The sequence below is a fragment of the Rhinopithecus roxellana genome, chromosome 11, assembly GCF_007565055.1.
Source record: "Rhinopithecus roxellana isolate Shanxi Qingling chromosome 11, ASM756505v1, whole genome shotgun sequence".
Lineage (NCBI taxonomy): Eukaryota > Metazoa > Chordata > Mammalia > Primates > Cercopithecidae > Rhinopithecus > Rhinopithecus roxellana.
In genome coordinates this window covers 87,451,200-87,475,616 of record NC_044559.1, presented here as the reverse complement: position 1 = coordinate 87,475,616, position 24,417 = coordinate 87,451,200, and the positions used below count along the sequence as shown (strand labels likewise).

The window sequence follows — 24,417 nt, the reverse complement described above, 5'->3', positions numbered from 1 at the left end:
CATTTTTCTATTGGTCTGTTCATACAGGCTCTTGTTAAGGAGACTGGCCAGTTTATTATGTGTTGCAGGCATCTTCCATACAGCTTTCCCTATGGCTTCTTGCTTTTGTGTTTTTTTGTAAAGAATTTTCCACATGCTGGATGAAGTGTTTTTTCTTAAGTACCCATATTTCTCTTCTAACATTTATTTTTTTTAATGCTTATGGGTACAACTTCATTGAGATATAATTGAGTATGATTAAATCTTTAGCTCATCTAGAATTTACTTTTTGTTATGGAGTAAGAACTCAGCTCTGCTTATTTTCCAAACCATTAGTCATGTGGATTAGTGGCATTTATTAAATGACATTTTGGCACTCTATTCTGTTCCACTGCTCTCTGCTTTTCCAATTACACTTTTTAAATATGAGACAGGGTCTCACTCTGTTGCCCAGGCTGAAGTGTAATGGCACAGTCATGGCTCACTACAGCCTTGACTTCATCGGCTCAAGTGATCCTCCCACCTGAGTCTCCCCAGGTAGCTGGGACTACAGGCGCATGCCACCACTCCTGGGTAATTTTTGTAGTTTTTGTAGAGACAGGGTTTTGCCATGTTGCCCAGGTCTCAGACTCCTGGACTCAAGCAATATGCCCACCTCAACCTCCCAAAGTGCTAGGATTACAGGAGTATCCGGCCTCCAGTTACCCTTTGAATATCTGTTAGGGCAGATGTTCCGTCATTATTTTGTATTATTTTGTCAAGTTATAAAAAATAATCCACTACCATTTTAGTGTTATTCAGATATATTATTTTATTAGTATTGAGATTGCACTGAAATTAAGGATTTTTGAGAGAAAACTGGTATTTTAAAAATTGAGTTTTTCTAAGTAAAAGCTTTTATTTTGCAGTCGAGGTTTGTTTTCTTCATGTGACTGTGAGACATTTCTGGTCTCACATTCCGCCTCCCACTCATGTACCATATAAAACGTGGCTGTCAGCAGGTGGTCACTGGACAACCCCAGGTGTGCTGCAGACCTGCCATTTCCGCACAGGATCAGGTGTGTGGACGTTACCGCTGCCACTGGCGTTGGAGCCTAAGCAGGGGCTCTGCAGAAGAGACCCAAACAGTGAAGGCAGGGGTGCCAAGTCCTACGGGGGATAGTTGTATCTTTTATTGCTATTGCAAGTTGAAGCTTTTCTTCCATTTCTTTCTAACTGGTTTGGAAAACTCTCCATATCCTTTTAATATTATTTTTGTAGCCAATATATTTGATCAATTATCTTAGATTTTCTAAGATTTAAGATATACAGTCTTATCTTCAACAAATAATCATTCTTCCTCTTCCTTTTCAGTATTCATGCATCCTATCTCTTTTTTAGAAAATAGCTAGAAAGTATTCAGCTATTATTGTTTTTAAGTTTTCTTGAAAAATCAAAGTGCATGTTCAGTTTTTTTGAATGCCTTTTGAACACAAATGAGTTAATTATTTTTTTACTTTAAAACCTTTTTACATGAATCATTTTGTTAATATACTTCCTAGTGGTGAAACATTCATTGCAATTCTTGGATAAACTTCACTTGGTTATTACAAGTTATTCCTTTATAGTACTGCTGATTTATACTCTCTAATATTTTACTTAACACTTAAAGTGGTTATTCCTGAGATTTCATTGCAGTTAACCAAAATGGCTGTGTGTTGTCAGGTTATGCTGTCCTCATAATTTGGAAGCTTTCCTTCTTTCTCTGTGTTCTGGAACTTTAACATAGTATTAAAATTATTCCTTAACAACTCAAGAATACATTTGTGAAACTATTTCCGTCTAATATAATTGTTTTGGGGGTTAATGTTTTGATTTGTTTTGTCTTCTAAGGTCAATGTGGGTCATTTGGTGATTTATGTTTTCCTCGAAAGCTGTTCATTTCTAGTTTCTTAATATATTTATGTAAGGTTTTGCAAAGTATCTTATGCTTCTTTTATCATATATCTGTAACAGTCCTACATTTTCATTTCTCACTTTCTTTGTACCTTCTCCCGCTCTTTGATAAAATTATCCAGAATTTAGTCTTTATTAATTGGATTGTATCAAGAATCAACTCTTGAATTCGTTAATTCTGATTTTCTTAGTTTATTTCTTCTTTTTTCCATAAAGTCGAATGCTTGGCTGGGTGCGGTGGCTCACACCTGTAATACCAGCACTTTGGGAGTCTGAGGCAGGCAGATCACTTGAGGTTAGGAGCTCGAGACCAGCCTGGCCAACATGATGAAACCCTGTCTCTACTAAAAATACAAAAATTAGTGGGGCGTGGTGGCAGGTGCCTGTAATCCCAGCTACTCGGGAGGCTGAGGCAGAAGGATTGCTTGAACCCAGGAGGCGGAGGTTGCAGTGAGTCGAGATTGCACCACTGTACTCCAGCCTGGGTGACAGAGCAAGATTCCATCTTGAAAAAAAAAAAATAAAATAATAAAAGTCAAATGCTTATTTATTTCATAGTATGGGGGTGGTTTGTGAAAGTGTTGAAAGGCATGGCTTTTCTTTTGCTGTATTCATGTCTATGTTTTTGACGTGTAGTTTTTATCATTGTTATAGTCTACAGTGTCTACCATTTAAATGTTTGGTTTTTATTAACTAGATTTGTGTGAGAAGGAGTTTGTGGGTTTGTGTGTGGGTTTAGTGTCTTTTCTTTTAACTTTACTTAGGAAAGCTATCAAAAATACAGAGAAATATGATTAAAAAATTACAAATGATTACCCGCACGCCACCTCATAGATTTAACTGTTAGCATTTTTGTACCTTTATTTTATCTCTGTGTGTTTTGTAGTTGCTGTTGAAACATTTTTTAAAACTTTTTATTGTGAAGCTTTTTGAACATATTCAGAAGTAAGGAAATGTATAATGACCTCCTTCCAGGTACCCATTGCCCAGCTTATTGAACAATTTTAAAGTGAAAATAAGGACATCGGGATACTTCACCTCAAATACTTGTCTCTGTAGCCAAGAAACAAGGACCTTTCCCCAGCCAACCACAATGCCATTGCTCCACTAACAAGTGTAACAGTGTGACTACAGTGTGATTCCTCAGCATGATCTCATGCCAGCTCCATGTGGGAATATTTCCAGTTGTCCCTTAGGCTGCCTTTTAAGCTGTTTTTCTTACCAGCACTTAGTCAGGGCTACATTTTGTATTTGTCTCACGGGCTTAAGTCACTTGTCAGGGAGCAGTACTCCTTTCCTCTTCCCCCCTCTTTAACCCCCCTTTTGTTTTCCTGTGAATGACACTGACCTGCTGAAGAGCGTAGTCCCGCTCTTCTGTGGAATGTCCCACACTCAGTAGTTGTCTGGTTTTTCTTTCCTGGTGTACTAGAAGCTAGATGTAGCAGTTTAATAAGATTTAGATTAGACAGGAGTCCCACAGTGACTACTGTTTTCTTAATATTGGAGATGCTGAGTTTGGTGATGATAATCATATCTTTTTGATTTAAAATAAAAGTTTTTTTAACTAAAAAAAAATCTTTTCAATTAGCAGGTAATCTGTGGATGATGTCTTGACACTGTATGGAGGTGTCCAGTTTCCCTTTAACACTCTCCCTCATGCTTTTTAGCTTCCGTTGATAATCCTTGCCTATATCAAATTTCTTCAGAGGTTGCAAAATAGTGATTTTCAAATTCAGTGATTTCTTTCATTTTTTTTTTTTTTTTGAGACAGAGTTTTGCTCTTGTTGCCCAGGCTGGAGTGCGGTGGCGCGATCTCGGCTCACTGCACCCTCTGCCTCCCAGGTTCAAGCAATTCTTCTGCCTCAGCCTCCCAAGTAGCTGGGATTACAGGCATGTGCCACCACTTCTGGCTAATTTTGTATTTTTTTTAAAGTAGAGATGGGATTTCTCTGTGTTGGTCAGGCTGGTCTCAAACTCCTGACCTCGGGTGATCCCAAAGTGCTGGGACTACAGGCGTGAGCCACCGCGCCAGCCTCTTTTACATTTTTTTTTTTTTTGGGGGCAAACTTTCTTCTGTAACAAAGAGCTTTTCCTCCCTTGTCAAGAGAGTTACCTTAAATGTAACTCTTTGGTTACCTTAAAATATAGTTACTACTGAAAAGGTGGAATAAATGCTTACTGTTTTTCTGTTTACTGGTTTTCCCCTATGCTGTCTTCTATTCAGATGAAGCCATTTGGCAGCACTTCTCGTCGATTAACGAAAGTCATTCTGGTTAGAAAGCCTATTTTAATCCACTGTGTCTGCCAGTTTAGCCAGATTTATAGTTTATGACCTAGATAGAAGAATCAAAGAAGATTTTTCTCAGAATAGTTAACAGAGCCATTTTAGTCTTAGTAAATGGCCAGAGCCTTTGGGGTACTTCAGTGCTTGCGGGAGAACATCCACACTCCTTAGTGTGACACACTTTCTCTCCTGTCTGTGGTTTCTACACTTCACATCCCGCCTCCCCGGCCACTTTTGAGTCACCTAATAGTAATGATAACAGCAAACTTTGAGTCTTCTATGATAGACTTTTGCTAAATGCTTTGTATTCACATATTAACTTATTATTTTCCAGCAGCCCTTTGCAGGAGGCATTTGTTGATGCAAGTTTTTTAAAAAAATCCTTAACTCAAGGACAAGTTTTCCATGCACATGATTATTTAGGTTTTAAAAATTAGTATTTATTAAAGTTACAAATTAAGAAACGTTTTTCTTCCTTGTATTAATTCAGTTTACAGAAGTTAGTATAGTATTTTTAAATCTGGCAAATTTTAGCATTCTCGTCTAATGGAACTTTAGTTAATGTTTGGTTTCACTTATAAACTCCTACAAACGTTTTTAATTCCCTTTATAAATGTAATATATCCAGTTTCCTTTAAATGTATCAAATTTCAATTTAAAAATAAAATGTTTCCTAGTTCTAAAAAACGTACAAATCTAATTAATTCAACCTTAAGAATATGCTGAACCTTAAGTCTCTTAATTGTTTCAGTATACTGTTTATAAGTTTAAATAATCAAAAGTTCAAATCAGTGACTCATTTGCATATTTTAAAATTGGCATAAGAAGGCCAACTTGGCCAGATTCTCTGAAATATAAATATGTGAAACACAGAAAATTCTAAATGCAAACAGATTCCTTAATGCAAAAAACTACAGAATTAATCACGTTTGATTCTGTTAAGCTTTGGCATTTATTTCTAGATTTTCAGGAATGAAGACTTTTTTCCCAGGTAAATTTGGGGTGTGCCTTCTCAGTCAGCTGAATCATGAGCTGGAACTGTGAGTGAGTTCCATCGGGCAGCACCGCCTTCATTATCTCAACAGTGGTGCCCACGAGATGGCTTTGTCACATAGTCCGGATTCCTAAGACCCTGTTCGTCCACCACCTCATTTTTCCTTCTCCTCCTGGTCTGCCCCTTTCCACCCAGAAGATCTTGACTTTTTACTTTTAGAGATCTTTGAACCTGATGGAATCCTCTGTTCTTTTCATTTGTTCCTGCTTTAGTAGGTCAATAATTTGTAATTAACTGGTATTTTAATTTTGAATAGTTTTCATGGGGAGTTTGCCATCAGTATTATTATTAGTAGCTTACTGATGAGGAAACTTGGGCTTCAGGGTACCTGCCCGAGGTCAGACAGTTGGGAATGAGAGTTCTGTCAGCTGACTCCAGAGCTGTGCATTACACCCACCAAGCCTGCTCTTTCACTTTGCATTGGAATACTTTGCATTTTTTGCAATACTTTGCATACTTTTTTGCAATACTTTGCATATTTTTTTGCAATACTTTGCATAATTTGCAATACTTTGCATTGGAATACTTTGCACTTTGCATTGGAATACGCTCCTCCTCCAAGAGTGCCCCTGACCATTCCTCAAATGCCTCTGTCCTCATCCATTCTGCCGAGTGTCACGACTTGGTTTAAGCATCGCCTGAAGCCTCAGCGGGTCCCCAGCCTCCCCAAACCCACAGAAGTTGATCACCTGCACCTGTTTTGTGTCTGGCCCATCCACTACACATGCTTTTGTCCTCACACTTTCAGTGCCTCTGTCAGATGTGTCTCTGTTAGACAGAAAGTTCCCTGGGACAGTGACCGGCTCCTGCCTCACCAGCACCTAATAACACTGTGTGGCTGTAGCTGTGGCTGTATTAGGTACTTCTATTGAATAAATGAAATTCTAATGTATTTTTTAGATAATAAACTGTCTACAAAAGGTTAGCATGAGGCAGTTTTTTGGGCATAGGAAACCATTCTTTAGCTTGACTGCATGCACATAGAAGCGAAGCAGTTTTATTGGATGCCAGTTTAGAAATTGCCCCACTTTTTGAGGATTGGAGTGGGTTTTCACTTTTATTTTTTCATATAATGTAAAATGATATTACACTTAAACGTTTTTCATGTGTGTAAAAATTGAAACTCTAGGAAACAAAGCGTAGGGTTTTAAAGTTACTTAACAGAGACCTCTTGCATTTGTGTGGCATTAAATAGGTGTATAGTGAGAGATGTGTGTTTACATAATAGGCTCTTTTTCCTTTACCTTTCAAGTTTAATCTGCTGGGAAAAAAAAGTCAAGCCTAGGAACCTAACTATAAAAATTTTTTGAACTTAAAAAAAAATTACAGCCATAATTTAGAAAGCAAATTCTGTTTCTTTTCATCACATTATTGAAAGCTACAAGTGTTTGAATTGTATATTTTGGATAATATTACATTAAACAGAAATAATGTCATTTGATTTTTCAGGTAATTGGACTTACTGTTTGATCTGGAAGGGGATAACTCTTTCCTAGAATAATAGAATTATTTTCCTGAGAGTGACCCCCCACCGATTCTTCCTGAAAACTGTTAGAACAGTCAGAGTACGTGTATTCTGCTGCTGAAAGCATAAAGGTAGAATGCTGGTCACAGAGCAAGCACTTAAAGCGCTTTGCTGCAATGATGCGCCTGTTGTTGGGTGCGAAAACCTGCTAACTCCTCGGAGGCCGTTGATGGGCGAGGCTTGTAGTTGAGTGTGGCGTCCACTGGGGGGTGACAGAGACCAGTGTAATAATCAAGCAGGGACAAGCCTGAAGGGCCTGAGAGGGACTCTCCCTTACTTTTTAGGGACTATTAGAATATTCTTTTGTTGGCTTCTTTTAAAAAAAAAAAAAAGTTACTTAAGAAAATAATAAACATTTTTGCCTTTTTCTAAAATGTGTCAAGTTACATTCCTTTTTGTTGGAGCAGATTATTCTAATTGTTAGCACTGCCATAAAAATACCACTTAGGCAAACACCAGTGAGAAATATCAATAACGCAGTATTTTCACAAAAATATTCCCTACTGTATCTGTTAGGAGTTGTGGTGCCTCCTTACTTTTTAAGGAGTAGGGCAGTAAGTCTTTATTCCAATTCCTGTGTTTGTGTTTTTTTGTTTGTTTTTTGTGACGCAGTCTCGCTCTGTCGCCCAGGCTGGAGTGCAGTGGCCGGATCTCAGCTCACTGCAAGCTCTGCCTCCCGGGTTCATGCCATTCTCCTGCCTCAGCCTCCCAAGTAGCTGGGACTACAGGTGCCCGCCACCATGCCCGGCTGATTTTTTGTATTTTTAGTAGAGACGGGGTTTCACCATGTTAGCCAGGATGGTCTCGATCTCCTGACCTTGTAATCCACCCGCCTTGGCCTCCCAAAGTGCTGGGATTACAGGCATGAGCCACCGCACCTGGCCTCCAATTCCTGTGTTTTTAGGGAGAAGAAAGGGAAAATAAAATTTTAGGCACGAGGCTATAGTGGAGTGAGCAAAAACACGATTCTGTCTATTGAAAAGAAGCCCAGAATGCAAGCATGGATAATAAATATGAACGCTTGTTGCCTATATATAGCTTTCTGTTTTGACATCAATTATGCTTGAATCTTTTAGTTACAGTTAGTTGCTTAGGGGTGAAAGGAGTTATTTAAACCAAACAACGACAAGTAAAGCAGTGTTTGTGTGGTGGGGCTAGGGGTGGTAGTTCAAGCAGGCTGAGATAGCTCTGAAAATAGATCACACCAAAATGTAGGATGCTTTATTTGGATGTACTTCTGTGAAGAAGAGTAGAGAATACTAATTGGCATATAAAAATGTTACTGGTGATGGCATTCGTCCTTCTTACAGGGTCTACATGATGTGTTTTCAGTTCAGTGGAGGTTGAATAATTCCTTTCGCTAGAAAGGAACCACCTCTGTAATGAAGTCAAGGAGATTTTCCTCTTCATCATGGTAGAGGTCAGATCCTGGCATGGCGTCCTTGGGTTCCGTATTGCTGGTGGAGCTGAGGCCTCTGTCCCTACAGAGGTTGTGAAAAGCCAGTGAGTCCCCGTGGGCCTTCCATGAAGTTTCCTGTGGCTGCCTCCATCCTCCACCTTCTCCATCCTCACACCCTCTGCGCTCCTGGCTGCTTCTCTGGTCCTCTCCATTACTCGCTTTCTGTGACCTCCCCGCCACCTCTTCCTTCTTCCCCACCTCTCCTTCGCTGTCTCCGCCCCTTCTCGCTTCTCCTCCTCAGGAGAGGCACAGTGTTACCACCTCCGCAGTGCTGCCCCAGGGGCCTGAGGGCCTCCCTTGAAATGTAAGCTGTATATACACTGCTCATTGTGGAATTTCTGAGACTATTACACTATTCAGAGGTTAGGCAGCTGTGGGAGAAATGTGTAGATGGCATAATTGCAGCGTTAGCATTAGCAAATGTTCATGGGAGATGGACATTGGTGCAGGTATCATGAGCGTGCACGGGCTACACTTGTTAGTATTGAGCCTGCTCCCTGGCCATGGATCACTTTAGAAAGCAGGAGTGAGCTGGCACTGTTTAAAGTGAAGCAAACCCCAGCCCCGTAGTCTGGTCCAGGCACCTGGGAATACCCTTCACCCACTGTGTGGGGCCTCCAGCCTCACTTGCTTTATTGTCTTTAAAATGTGGAGGAATGGGATTTTCAGCACCTGTATTTGAAAGGCTTTCTTATATCCCTGTCTACTGCCTTTTGCATCCTTATTGAAAATCTCGGGAGAGCAAAGAGGCCATAACCTCTAAATGTTTTTATACAGTCGAGGTATTTGCCATATTCCTCTTAAACAGTAGTTCCTAAAGAGAGGTTATCATTTAGGAATTGATTAGAGGCAGTGTTATTTTGTCTGTACTGGATTTGTTTTTCCCCAAACCCTGCTACATCTAGTTTCTTAGCCATGTGGATCTTGGATATTTATAACCCTCAGGTTTCTGCCTGTGTATATGGACAGTGTGTCATTACTCTAACTCATGAATATTTGAATGAACGAACATTTGTCAACACCTTCCTTGTGATTGTATTATGATGTTAGATACTATGGGAAGGAATACAAAAGAAGTAAGATTATAGTCTACTGGGGGAGGGAAAATACGTTAGGGACTACCATGAAAGAACTTTAAGATGCTACTTTTTGGACATTTCAGAGCAGTCACAGATTTTTTTCCCAGTGTGCATTTTGGCCTCTTGCCCATTCAGTAAATGGAGCGTGTTAAACTTTTCCTTTAATTCTAATATGATGCATAGATGTATGATATATAGACTATTAGGCACTCTTCCTTAGACAGGGACATTTCTGTGTTGACTGGAATATAAAGTAGAATTAATTATAAGGTAAATATTTTTCTTACTCCTTATATTAAACAATAAAATCTCCTACGTATGCAAGGCACATACCTTTGCATTTTGTTTTGTGCCTGAAGTTACCACCTCAGTCTTTCCATTACTTCTCAGTTGGTTTCTTATTTCTCCTAAGAAACACATGCCTTATATTGGTAATTCTACATTTTACTATGTGTCCAGCTCAGTCTTTACTGATATGTGCCTCCTATGTGTCTAAAGGATTCCAGAATGAAAATCTGTGAATATCACAACATAGGAGTAGACCATGCCATGGCAACATTTTCCTCAAAGGTATTCAGCTTTTTTTCCCACACCTCCTCCCTTCCACTCCCACTCTACAGTTTGTTGTCTCCTGCACCACACTGGTATTTTATGAAACCGTCTTGCTGCTGTCCTTGACCTCTCTTCCCTACCCTGTCCTTGTAACACCAGCCAAGGGACTTTCTGTATTTAAATGAGAACTAGGGGAAGGATAGGACCACTCCTCTGAGCGAGGGATGTAGGCACTAGTCCAGTAATGTTTCACTTCCATGTTTTCAGTAAAAAAGAGGTTTTAGAATGAGAACATTTGAATAAGTATTGATAGGACGAACTTGAAGCCAAGTGCGGCCAAGCTGTGACTAAGAGACCCTGGAACATACCATTCAACTGAGCGAACTGTGATTGATAGTCATCTGGGAAAAACTGTGGAGCCAAACAAGTGCCTGAAGGACAGCGATAAGAAACATGTAGTTCCACTTTTTACAGAGGATAAAAGTTGAATAATGTAAGTCACAGACAAGTAAACATGATGTCTGTCTGAGGCAAGAATCAATAAATGGATTAATTAAAAATGGAGTTTTGAGCACTCAGAAAGCAAAGAAGGTGATCACTAATCTGACTCCATCAAGCAATGCCATACTTGATTAATCTGACTTTGTTTTTGGTAAGATTGCTCATTTAATGAATTGGAAGAATGCCATCAACCTAGTATACATAGGTAAAAGTAAAGTGTTTGGCAAAGTCTTAAAATACTTTTTTGGATAAGCTAAAAATATTTCTTACAAGTCATACAGCAAAACTGCAGATTAATATCATCCTACCTGTAGAACAGTATTCTGTGCTTTTAAACTTTATACTTCTCTGTTACTCAGATTAATACTCAGCAGAAAAAATATGTAGTACTTAAGGAAAAATAATAATTCAGTCTAAGAGCATTTAAAAACTGTATTAACCCCTACTAGTGTTTATTTTTTTAGTCATTTTTGTAGACATATATATTGATTTATGTCTCTATGTCATTCATAGTAAATGAGATTATACTACACATATTGTTTATAACTTTCTTTTTAACTAATGTTAAAAATACATTAATATGGCAGTAGGCTGCTACAAGTTTATATTCTATACCTTATTTCACCATATTTTTGTTTCATAATTGTTACTGAATTTCACAAATCCTCTATGTTGAGGATATAACTTTTCTAAAAGAATGCAGTTTTGAACATCCTTATAGCACACATTTTACATATCCCTTAATTATCTTAGGATAAATTCTCAGAGGTGGAATTCCTAGATCAAAAATATTCAATATGTCAAATTGGAGAATTTGTTTCTCCAAGCCCACAGTAGTGAGATATACCAATTTAGAAGTATTTTAATTTGCATTTTTCTGATTACTTGTGATATATTTACCTGCTCTTTTCTTCTTTGAGTTTCCTGTTCGTATTCTTTATTTAATTTTCTATATAGGGCATCCTCCATTTCCTTTGAGAGTTCTTTACCTTTTAGAGAAGTTAGGGTGCTCCATTTTTGTTCTTACTCTGAGTGTTCAGTACTTGTTACCAGTCACTTGGATGAAAGCATTGGTAGCATGGTGTTCAGATTTGTGGATGGCATCACATGGGGAGGTATAATTAATGTAAAATTCCAGGGAGATCCCAGATTGAAATGATGAGTCTAAATAAGATAAACTGAGATAGGAATCAATATAAAGCACTTTGAACCTGTCTAAAAACAGCTACCCTCATGAGGTGCATAATGAACTTCAGTCAACAGTGGACTACATACAGGATGCTGGCCCTGTGAGACGAAAATACCATATTTTCACTGTCCTGTTTCTATCTTTAGATACATAAATACCTACCCTTATGTTCCACTGACCCTGCAGTATTGAGTACAGTAACATGCTATATGTGTTTGTAGCTGAGGAGGAGTACTAGGCTGTATCATAGAGCCTCGGTGGGCAGTAGGCTGTGCCATCTAGGTTGTATAAATGCACTCTTGTTGCAGGAAGTCAGGGACCTCGAACGGAGGGACCGACTGGAGCCACGGCAGAGGAACATAAATTGTGAAGATTTCATGGACATTTATCAGTTCCCAAATAATACTTTTATAATTTCTTAGGCCTGTCTTACTTCAATGTCTTAATCCTGTTATCTTTGTAAGCTGAGGATGTATGTCACCTCAGGACCACTGTGATAATTGCGTTAACTGTACAAATTGATTGTAAAACACGTGTGTTTGAACAATATGAAATCAGTGCACCTTAGAACAGAATAACAGCGATTTTTAGGGAACAAGGGAAGACAACCATAAGGTCTGACTGCCTGTGGGGTGGGCAAAAAGAACCGTATTTTTCTTCTTGCAGAGAGCCTATAAACAGATGTGCAAGTAGGGAAGATACCACTAAATTCTTTTCCTAGCAAGGAATGTTAGTATTAATACTCTGGGAAAGGAATTCATTCCTAGGGGGAGGTCTATAAACGGCCGCTCTGGGAATGTCTGTCCTATATGGTTGAGATAAGGACTGAGATACACCCTGGTCTCCTGCTCTACCCTCAGGCTTACTAGGATTGGGAAATTCCATCCTGGTAAATTTTTGGTCAGACCAGTTCTCTGCTCTCGATCTCTGTTTTCTGTTAAGATGTTTATCAAGACAGTATGTGCACTGCTGAACATAGACCCTTATCAGAAGTTCTGCCTTTTGCCCTTTGTCCTATTTCCTCAGAAGCATGTGATCTTTGTTCTGCTTTTTGCCCTTTGAAGCATGTGATCTTTGTGACCTACTCCCTGTTTGTACATCCCCTCCTCTTTTGAAATCCTTAATAAAAACCTGCTGGTTTTGAGGCTCAGGTGGGCATCACGGTCCTACCGATATGTGATGTCACCCCCGGTGACCCAGCTGTAAAATTCCTCTCTTTGTACTCTTTCTCTTTATTTCTCAGCCGGCTGACACTTACGGAAAATAGAAAGAACGTACATTGAAATACTGGGGGCGGGTTCCCCCGCTACACTCTGATGTTCACGTGATGATGAAATTGCCTGACAACTTTTTTCTCAGAACATATGCCTGTCATTAAGTGATGCATGACTGTATAGAATAATAGCAGCTACCAGTTCCTAAGCATCTTCTATATGTCAGGAAATATGCTAGAGTTTTCTTTATATAGTAACTCTTATAACCAATCTATAAAATAGATATTGCCATTTTAATTTATAGATGAGAATTCTGAGACTCCCAAGTTCACACAGCTTATTGTGGCAGATTCAAATTCAGGTCACTTGTTCCTGTTGGCCCTGCTGTTTCCACTGTACCTTGGAGACATACAACTTAACATTTGGGAAACATTCTCTCTAAAGGAAGGGCAGTACAGTGTGACTGCCAGACAGCTATACACTTTCCACTACAGTGTTCAGGATAAGGGAAGTAATAAGCCATCTTAGTTAGTTCAGACCTAGAAATGGCTTAAATTCTGGGTTACCACACTTGAAAGGGGTACTATTGTGCTTGATTATCATCAATAAATAGCAATAGCTGAGTGTCTAGGGAAAAACTTTGGAAGTCAAACCCACGTTAACCATTCTCAGGAATAAATTGGTTACCACAAGACATAGAAAACTACTTACAGAAATCTGCAAAGTATTGGAACTCTAAATTCTCCTATAGGGTTGTTACTGCCTGTGTCTACCTTCCACATTTGCTTTGCCCAGTTTTTTTTGATGGGATTGTATAAAAAACGTTTTATTATAATCACTGTAATTTGTTTCATTACATTATTGACATTGAAAATGTGCTAGGACCATGAAAGCAAATGATCACAAATAATGAAGTAGGTGAGTTTTTGCTAACAGAAAAAGGCATCCCTAGAATTTATTTAAAACAATCCAGTTTTGAGAGTGGGGTTATAGAGCTACGGGTAGCTGCCCTTCGAAATGCCGCATGTCAGGTGAATTGAGTTTTCACTAATTGAGAATTCATGCAGACTGAAACATGGAAATCAGAATCTGGGCACCTGCAGGCAGCGCTGAGAGCAGCTTGGGTGCTTCCACTGCCAGCGCGATGTTGGGGAGAGCGCACGCAGGCGCAGCAGCAGCAGCAGACCAGCTGGGAATCTCTTCCTTTTTTGGTTTTGTTTTTTTTTAAATACTGCTATGGAGAATCTTGAAAGACATTTTAAATTATTTCGTGTGAGCTAAAAAGTTGGTGGCTCTCTGCAGGCTGCCAAAAGCCAGTGAGTGGTGGAGAAGCTTCCAGGGCTCAGTGTGACAGTCTCTGCAGTGAATCCAGTTTTGCCCCTGTGACAGCGCATCTTCAGGCGTGCATTCACCACTCTGGGCGTCACCGTTTTCCTTTTCTTTAATGGTTATGTTTGTCATCACATTTCTTCTTACTAACCTGAGAAGGATGTTTTGATGATTGGCTGATACTATCTAATGGAATCTCATCCAGCCACTGAATTAGCCAATCAGATTACTGTGTTCTGCCCGTAGGAAATTGTCAGACAGTGGGGACTAGAGGACAGTTTATAAATTCAGTTTTTCTATTATATATGTCTTTATATCTTATTGATAATTTGTGTTTGTTGGGATTATTTGCCTACAGGGAAGAAGGCATTCATATATTTGGGAGTAAATGGATGACTATTTGTAGAGCTGATAGGAAAAAACTTTTGGAGGATTCTGGATAGATTTTAATTTAATTTTTATTGCTGCTTTTTAACCTGATGTGCTGAATAACTACTTGGAGTATTCTTGACTTGCTAGTATTTAAAGTCTGCTTTCTCCATTCCTGGCATTTCAAGTTTATTTCACATATACATTCATAAAGCAAATAAAACTTTTCTGAATTACAAGCATTTTAAAGTTTGGGTTGTCAATGAAAATAATTGGTCCACATATTATAAAATATATTTCTTACTAAAAGGTTTAAGAACAACAGTGGGTTCTGCCAGCTGTTCCAGAATAGGATCTGCCTGTGGCTGTCTCAGGCCAGGAGTTATGCTGTGCGCTGCTTGCTCTTTCACAGTTCACATCTAACCCATGGAGCAGGTGTGCAGACACTGCCTGAACAATCACCCAGGAAGCAACTTCTTCTCACTGCCTCCATGGTGGTATAGTGTAGGAGGAGGAGCAGAGGTGCTGCAATCAGCTCAGGGTTTGAATTCTGGACCTGTGACTTGCTAGTGGTGAGCCTTTGAGCAAGTTAGTTTCTGCCTCCATTTTCCATTAAAATATGGGAAAATTGTAAAGCCCTGCACTCTCTGCCTACCACAGGCCTTACAGGTACAGCTTTCTGAGCAGAGGCCAGCACACAGTGAGTGCCTAGTGAGTATCAGCCATTAGTGTCATCATCAATCAGTATTACCACAATTGAAATCCCAGCCACCATTAAAGTGATCTAAGATAAACATGAGATTGTGTAATTCTGCTGAAAAGCCTCTAGTATTTTATAGTTAACTTGGAATAAAATCCAAATTCCTCGCCGCATTCTTCAAGGCCCCATGTGTGCCTGCCTGTCCCCAACTCAAGGCCCATGCTCAGAGGGCCGCCTCCTTGCTGGCACTCTGCTGCTCTGCCCTGTCCAGCTCCCAATCATTTTAGTTCCTTTTTCCTAGTTTAATTTTCTTCAGGGCACTTTGTATAACTAGAATATAGGCTCCAGAAGGACAGGGACATCACTTTTCTCATTCCATCCCTGTATTGTGGACAACCAGAACAGTGTCTGCTGCATAGTAGTTGCTTTGTGTATTTGCTGAATGGATGAATGAGTTGAAACAAACTGTAATTGCCAATTCTAACACTTTTTATTCTTTCATATGTATAAAATAAGAAGCTTGCATAAACATTGTCAAAGTAAATTTCCATTGAAACCATCAAAAATTTCTCTGGCACTTCATGAAAACGGCACAGGGGAAGAGAAGAGTGAACTGAGAATGAAAACACTGGGTTTTCACTGGGTTCCTGCCACTGTGAGATCACTTGGCTTCTCCTAGACTCTGCTTTCCCTGTAGAAAACGCAGGGAGGACTCGATGTCTCTGGAACCCTCGGGCCCTTCAGAGCTGCCCAGAAGAGGGAAGAGGAAAATGGAGGAAAAGAGGTTTCATTGGGAGGAGCCCTGGTCCTACCCCAGCCCCGACTTTAACTACAGCAGCTTTGAGTATATTTTCTTTTCTATATGGGGGTTTCATATGAAATTTGGCATAAAAAAAAGTCTGCTTTTTATTTAAAAACTACTGAATCAGAAGAGCACAAAAGTTGTTTTAGCTCAATTATTCTGATCCTGATAGCTTAATTATTTAAAGGATATTGTTTCTTCATAATTCTCTGTTCCCTCCTCTCACGCCAAAAAGATCACTGAATATTTTTTGGAAATATCCTAAAGAAAATTATAATGTGCATAAGTGACAAAATTATCATCATCAAGACTGTAAGCTACGTGAAAAAAAAGACCACGTCTTATTCCTACCACTCAGCACAGTGCCTGACACTCCAACAGGCTTACTCAGTAAATATTTCTAGATGGGTGGATGGGTGGATATTTGAAAAGAGCAAAAATGCATTTTTAAATGACAGTACATTATTTTGTAAAAACAGGTGAAAAACATGGAATTTTAAGTGAAGTCTGTTGTTTCTTCAAGATGATGTTTATTAGATACACATATTATAAAAGATAATTTTTAAACACTGTTTGTTAAATGGCCAATCTGTTACACCTTCCTTTAATTCCTCGTGAATTTTCTGCTAATTATTTAAAATACAAAACTGATAGTATCCAATACGACTTTCTTTTTTTTTAAATTCCTTTTCTTTTTCGCATTTAAAGTAGGATTCTTTTAGAATGTTAGATTTCAGATAGAGAGTACTTTTTCTTTTGATCAGGAAATCGTACTGTGGGAGTATTTAATAATAATAATCTATTTGAGGACAACTTTGAGACCACAGTTAGTCATCAGTTGAGTTTTAAATTTTGCAGACCTGCTTGGCATTGATAGAAGTTGAACTGAGATTTCAAAACCATCATAGCTGAGGAAGGTTAAAGTGAAAGTAATATAGTATTGAGACACTGAACTACTAACCTGCCTGTTAGGAATAGAAATGAGAGTATCAGCTTTGCAGGCTTGAAAAAGCATTAACAACTTGTCAGCAAAATATAAGAATTGTGTTATATACAATCGTATGAAACTTATGCATAAAATTACAAAATATTCCCACCCACAATACATTTGGCCTAATATAATTGTGAGTGTTGGTATGTTTTAGTATCAGTCTCTAAAAAACACCTCTCATCAGCTACCAACCTTCTGTGGTATAAACAGTGTGTGTGTGTGGTATAAAGTGTGTGGTATGTTAGCGTGTATCTGCGCACAGATGAAAAGCATGACATTATTACCAATGGATTGCTTCTATTGGGTACTGTTTCCTCGTGTATCCTCGTGTATTATCTTAGCCTTTCTCTTTCTTTTTAGGTAAAGAGGATGAATATCCAAAGAAGCCCTTGGGACAGCTTCCGCCTGAACTTCAGTCTGGGGGCGTCCATCACCTGAGCAACGGACAGAGGAGCGTGGGCCGGCCGAGCCCGCAGGTCAGTGGCAGGAGGGAGAGCGCGGCGCCCCACAGGAGGCACGAGCACTCCCCGCACCCCCAGAGCAGGACCGGGACACCCGAGAGAGCACAGCCCCCAAGACGGAAATCGGTGGAGGAGGAGAGCAAAAAGCTTAAAGATGAGGTAGATTTTCAAAGAAAACTCCCATCGGGTCCACAGGACAGTTCCAGGCAATATAATCACGCAGCTGCCAACCAAAATAGCAACGCCACTTCAAATATCAGGAAGGAATTTGTGCCCAAATGGAATAAACCATCAGACGTCTCAGCTACGGAGAGAACTGCCAAATACACCATGGAAAGCAAAGGTCGAGCAGCGCACCCCACGCTCGCACTCACCGCCCCAGGCCCTGCCGAGGTACGGGTGGCAAACGCGCGGCTAAAGATGAAGGCCCTGGATGCTGAGGACGGGAAGCGGGGCTCCACTGCATCGCAGTACGACAACGTGCCGGGCCCGGAGCTGGACAGCGGTGCTTCCATGGAGGAGGCACTGGAAAGGGCTTACTCCCAGAGCCCACGGCATGCCCTTTACCCTCCCAGCCCGAGAAAGCCCGCTGAGCCAAGTTCTAGTCCATCAAAAGTATCCAGCAAGTTTACTTTTAAAGTACAGACGCCAAGTCATGCACGATATCCGTCCCAGCTAGATGGGGAAGCCCGAGGGCTAGCTCATCCCCCCTCCTACGGCAATCCCCCCATTTACCACGGAAACTCACCCAAACACTTCCCTACTGCCAACAGCAGCTTTGCTTCTCCACAGTTTAGCCCTGGGACTCAACTGAATCCTTCCAGGAGACCTCATGGTTCTACTCTTTCCATCAGTGCTTCTCCGGAGAAATCTTACAGCCGCCCAAGTCCCCTTGTACTGCCATCTAGTCGAATAGAAGTCCTCCCTGTTGACATTGGTGCTGGGGGATATTCGGGCAATTCAGGGTCACCAAAGAATGGAAAATTGATCATTCCGCCAGTGGATTATTTGCCAGATAACAGAACATGGTCAGAAGTTAGTTACGCCTACAGACCTGAGACGCAGGGACAATCATGGACCCGAGATGCTAGCCGTGACAATTTACCAAAATACTCAGCCTTTCAGCACGCACCCTTTCAGGACCATGGCCTCCCTGCAGTTTCCGTAGATAGTCCCGTGCGGTATAAAACTTCACCGGCCGCAGAAGATGCCAGTCCATCTGGGTATCCATATTCAGGGCCCCCGCCTCCAGCCTACCACTACAGGAATCGGGACGGGCTTTCCATGCAAGAGTCAGTGTTGCTGTGAGATTTGATGTGTACTTGCTAAAGACAAGAGAGAAACCCCGTGAAACCAACATTGCTATGTTCATAATTGCCAAAGCAGTATTTATACTATTGTAAACAGCTCGCACATCTCTCCTGTCTGTGAGTAGTAAGGATACAGGGAAATGTCTTTAGCCCCACGTAGATGCTGCTTAAGATGAGCATTTAAATTGCATCATCACTGACCTGTTAGAATTTAACCCGGAAACATAGCAATAGCATTTAGGGATGCACGCACAATGGTAATTTATTACTCAGTTCCGTTTATGTTTTTCTCCAAAACCTGAACATTTTTACTCTGTTGGCTCATTCTATTTTGACTAATGTTACAAAGTACTGAAAAAACTGTAGAATAGATATTTTTAACGCTATATGTAGTGTATGTGTCTTTTAATAGATACGGGCATCTATTCATACACGTTTGAACACGGAGCTAAAGAAACATTTTTTAAAAAACTACTTTTAATCCAGATCCATGGAATAATATGTAATTCTTGTTTTCCTTGTCTTTTAGTCCAGTTTTTCTTTTTCCCTCTCCTATTTTTAACCTGGGTCCTAAACTGACTGAAGAGCTTGTCTTGACTTTATTAGCTGCAATCTCACAGAATGCCCATCGTTCTCCTTCAGCTGTTGCCATTCTCTTTCCATCTGAAAATTAAAGACATTGGAGAGAAAGGCTAACCACTTAATGGTGCTTAAAAATTGGGGCAGTTAAAATACGTTTACGGCCAAAGGTGCAGCAGTGCTTATCGTATCCATTTACTAAGAGATCAGTCTTAGTGCGTTTATGCCCTTCGTTCTGGTCTGACTCTTGGGAATCTCAGAGCAGGAGAAGTTGCAGCTTACTGATCCTTCAGTGCTCACAGTGCTCGTGTGGGGCAGCCAAACTAACTGGATTAGCAGTGTGGTTACTTCTCACTTCTGCCCCGACTCACGTGGCTTCTCCCCATGAAAGTCCCAGGGTGGCCATTTACACAATCCATTTCTGACCTCTTTAGGGAATATGGTCGACGAATGTTGCTGCACCTCATCAGGCCATTACATTGTCCATGTTAAAATTATAAAAATCCTAGTTTTTTCATAGGAGTCTAGGATTTTGATCTTTTTAAAAAATACAGTGTGATTTCATGCTTTTGAAAAATTTTTTTTTCATTGAAACAAATTCAGGTTCCTGGTTTAAAAAGAAATTAGTGATGTCTTTAAAAAATATTCTGTGACACTACAGTTACCAAAACACTGACAAAGATATGGGTACTCCAAGAGGGTATGATTTCGTGTTTAATTGGGGAACTTGTTTTCAACATTGCTTATATTTGAATAGTAGAAAACCCGACATTGATGTTTCTTCCTGTTGCAAGGTGGGGCTTTAAGCTTTCAAGGTACAATAGTATGTCTTTTAAAATGAAAGTAACATTTGTTTAGCTAGTGAATGTGACTATTTTTTATGTATATAATGAGTCTAATGTAATTTTAATCAACTCGGTAATGATGTTATTAAATAGCAAAACAAATGCAGTGTATTAAAGCTAAACACTACATTGAAACGCAAACAAAATTCTGATGAAATAACTGGGCTCTTGATTCAGATTAGGTGGAAGCTGAGAAATAAATGTATATAAATATGTAGCTGAGGATATTAATTCCCATTTTAAAACCATGATTCTGTGACTTGTAATAAACCAAGCTGTACAATTTAGTTTATGATAGCAGTATCTGAGCTGCTCAAAAATATATATATCAACAGTGGTAAATACTGTAGATTTATATATATATATATGCAAAAAATATATATATACACACAAGCACTATTTTCTTATGTCATTTATGACATTTTTTATCTGTATACTTTTTTTGATGTGATTGTTTTTTAACATGCTAAAAGTAATAAGTATATTTTGTTTTGTGTCTTTTATGTGCATTTTTTTCATACGGCAAAAATGGTGCACCCCCTGATGCTTTGAAGGCTAATTCTCTTCTAATTGAGTAGCTGTTGCCTAGTATTCACCTGTGTTACCTTGTATATGTCACAGTTCTATGTTTAATGCTTTACTAATTTCCAGTAAGACTATATTTAAAACTACATAACCTTTCCTTATTTTATTTAGTATGACATTGTTAATAGCAATAAGGCAGCATTTCTAGTCTTCCTCATCTCTGTTTTCTAAGTAGGAAAATGTAATTTGAAATTACCTTGCCACCATACAGTTTTACTTTTTCAAATTTATTTTTTAATAAGAGATAATGAAATAATGATAAAAGATAAAGAGATTGGTAAAGTATATTTATGAAAAACCCATTTAGTACAGATTTTCATAGTGCAAAGACTGATTTTACCCTGTAACTGCATGTACATTGTGTATTTTGTCATTAAGTCTTTCATTCATGGCAGTTTTGCGTTAGAAAGTGCTTTGGCATAGTTTCTATTTTATACAATATTTAGTCTGAGAAGTTAAGCTAGACCTAAGATCTCAAAAGTTTTAAAACTTTGACGTTTCATATGTTTGTTTATTAATAGGATTTTTTTTTAAATGAACATCTTTTTAAAGCTGGGAGATGTGTATAAATTCAGGTATCGTTATCAATAATAGACTGTTTCACTGAAAGAATGAAAAGAGGCCAGGCACAGTGGTTCACGCCTGTAATCCCAGCACTCTGGGAGGCCGAGGCGGGCAGATCACCTGAGGTCAGGAAATCGAGACCATCCTGGCCAACATGGTGAAACCCCGTCTCTACTAAAAGTACACAAATGAGTTGGGTGTAGTGGCATGTGCCTGTAATCCCAGCTACTCGGGAGGCTGAGGCAGGAGAATCGCTTGAACCAGGGAGTCAGAGGTTGCGGTGAGCCGACATCATGCCACTGCACTCCAGCCTGGCAACAGAGCAAGATTCCATCTCAAAAAAGTGAAAAGAGATTCAACCAAGAGGACATCTCTGGAGAAGCAAAACAGATGTTTATAGGACATGATTGTTTCACCTTTGTTTTTGCATTGTAAGAAGATTCCAGTACTAAATGTCGCCATACCCCATGGTACTTTTCAAGTAGACTTTCATAGTTGCAGTCACTTCAAGTCTCTGCCTCGGGTGCCCTTAGGATGCAAGCACAAGAACAGACACCTGGTCAGCAAAACCCCTTTCTCTTCACTGTCAAGATGCAAGAAAAGCATGCCATGTCTACCAGTAGGGATCTCTTCACGGAGGACCTACAGCTTCATCTTCTGGATTGAAGATTATTCTTGATTATGTTTTGGAATCAGTCCTTTATCTTAGTATGCACTTGATTATGAGTTTTCAGATTATGGTTTTAGGATTTCTTTTATTTTTTGTCTTTTATTTTAAATTGTTCTTTAATGGATTTTAAATGTCTGTATCTAACGTGGGTATTAATGCTTATTGGCCAAGTGGATTTTAAGAAGTGAAACTTTTTTTTGAGACGGAATTTTGCTCTGTTGCCCAGACTGGAGTACAGTGGCTACATCTCAGCTTGCTGCAACCTCTGCCTCCCAAGTTCAAGCGATTCTCCTGTCTCAGCCTCCCATGTAGCTGGGATTAAAGGTGCCCACCATCACACCTGGCTTTTTTTTTTTTTTTTTGTATTTTTAGTAGAGACAGGGTTTCACTGTGTTGACTAGGCTGGTCTCAAACTCCTGACCTCAAGTGATCCACCTGCCTTGGCTTCCCAAAGTGCTGGGATTACAGGTGTGAGCCACTGTGCCCAGCCCTAACTTTACTTTTAAGATGACCCAAAGTCATGAGAATAGGAAAAAGCAATCTGATTAACATTTATGCATTTTATTTTCAGAAGGACTTTCAGTTATCCATAAATCTAAGCATAACTGCTACCATTTATGCATGAGAAGATGACAGGAACTAATATAAAGAGCAGACGTTGACCCTTGCTGGGTCTTGAGAATAACTATAATTCTTTAGAATTATTGCGTGAACTTTAAAAAAATTTGTCTGCATAGGTTACATCCCAGACCACTTAAATCAGAATATCTTGGATGGAATCCAGACATCAGGTTATTGTATTTTCCCGCATAATTTAAAGTTCAGTCATTAAGCTCTTAAATCCTCCTAAAGTTGATTGTTTTATATTCCCACTATGAGATACCTAAAAGATTCTTAACAGACCAAGAGTTTCAGAGGTTAGAAACTCGAATGTTGGGCAAGTTAGGAAAAATTCCACCAGCAAAATTAACATTACCAGCCATATCTGCAAATGCTCATGAACTGCTGACAGTTACGGCATCAAACGGAAGATGGCAGGCCCTGTCGTTCCACTCAGGTGTTGCTTACAATGGTCCTCAACAGAGGGAGAGCCTCCCTAAGATTTCCATGTTCCTAGACAAAGTCCTAAGCTGTGTGGAAGTCTGTGAGCATTTTCAGTATATGAGGAACCGAGAAAGTGCTGCCTGTCTGGTCCTTCATTTGGCCAGCCAACATTCTGTCGAGCACCTGCATTGTGCTAGGTTCATGCTTCCAGATGTGAGATGTGTGTTCTAATCTGACAATGTATTTTGTAATCTGTCTCTCAATCAGTGTTGGAGATATGCACAGGCTATTATAGGCATATTATAGACATATATAAAGGCCAAATAGTGATCCCAGCCCAAGAGGTTCAGGGAAGTCTTATGAAGGATTTGCCTCAGCTGAGCCTGACAGGACAGGCATGTAGAAGGACAAGAGGGAGAGAGAGCAGGGCATTCTGCAGAGGGGAGCAAGAGCAGCTGCATGGGATATGTGAGGAGATCTGCCACTGGGATGTGTATGTGGGGTAGGCATGGGGGTGGAGAGGGGTGAGGGGGTCCACAGAGACAGGATGGTGGAGGCAATTTTGTGTGCAATTGAACTTGATCCTGTAGTTGGTTTTGGCCTGGTGTGGTCTCTCCATGCTGTGGAGGTGAAATGTGAGGGAACAACCCTGGGGATAGTGAGGGAGACGGGACAAACCTTTCATCTAAAAGGTGGTACAGAGCTTAAGGCCAGGGAAAAAGGTAAGAAGAAAAGGTGATGGAGAACTAATTACCAAGGGAAACTGGCAAGACCTAACTGGGTGAGTGTAATCCGAATGATCATAATGAGACAACAGCTAACACTGAATGCTTGCTGTGTGTTTGGCAGTCTGCTAGACATTTTACTGGTATTAACCGATTTAATCCTCACAATAATGATGAAGTACGTACTACTATAATTGCCAGTTTACAGACGAAAACTAAGGCGCAAAGTTTAACTCGCCCCAAGCGACACAGTGGATAAGTAAAAGGGCGAGGACTGTGCCTCCCTCTCTCCCCTAACAGTTTTAAGGAGATACAATTTACCTGCCACAAAATTTACCCATTTTAGGTTTATACTTAGATGATTTTTTAGTAAGTTCATAGAGTTGTGCAACTATCACAACCAATGTGAGAACAACTCCAAAGAAAGTCTTCCCCGTTTGCAATTAAGCCTCATTTCCATTTCCACACAGCAACTTTCCGTCCTTCAGGTTTGCCGTTTCTGAACATTTCCTGTACATGGAATCAGATGTGGTCTTTTGTGTCTGGCTTCTTTCACTCAGTAATGTTTCTGTCGTGGCATCTACAGTAATTGCTTTCATCTCTATTGCTGAATGCTATTCCATTGTATGGCTGTGTCAGATTGTTCATTGATCAGTTGATAGATTGTTTTCA

General features: G+C 39.8%; 1 protein-coding gene across 1 annotated transcript in view; it reads left to right on the top strand.

The window, feature by feature from the left end:
- USP6NL (USP6 N-terminal like) overlaps positions 1-20,641 on the top strand; it is a 159,116-nt gene extending 138,475 nt beyond the window's left edge. The window contains exon 15 of the mRNA XM_030941165.1: positions 17,323-20,641. Within this exon, the coding sequence (XP_030797025.1) occupies positions 17,323-18,731 (1,409 nt within the window). The 3' untranslated portion in view covers positions 18,732-20,641. The remainder of the gene's footprint in view (positions 1-17,322) is intronic.
- The last annotated feature ends 3,776 nt before the right edge of the window (positions 20,642-24,417 follow it).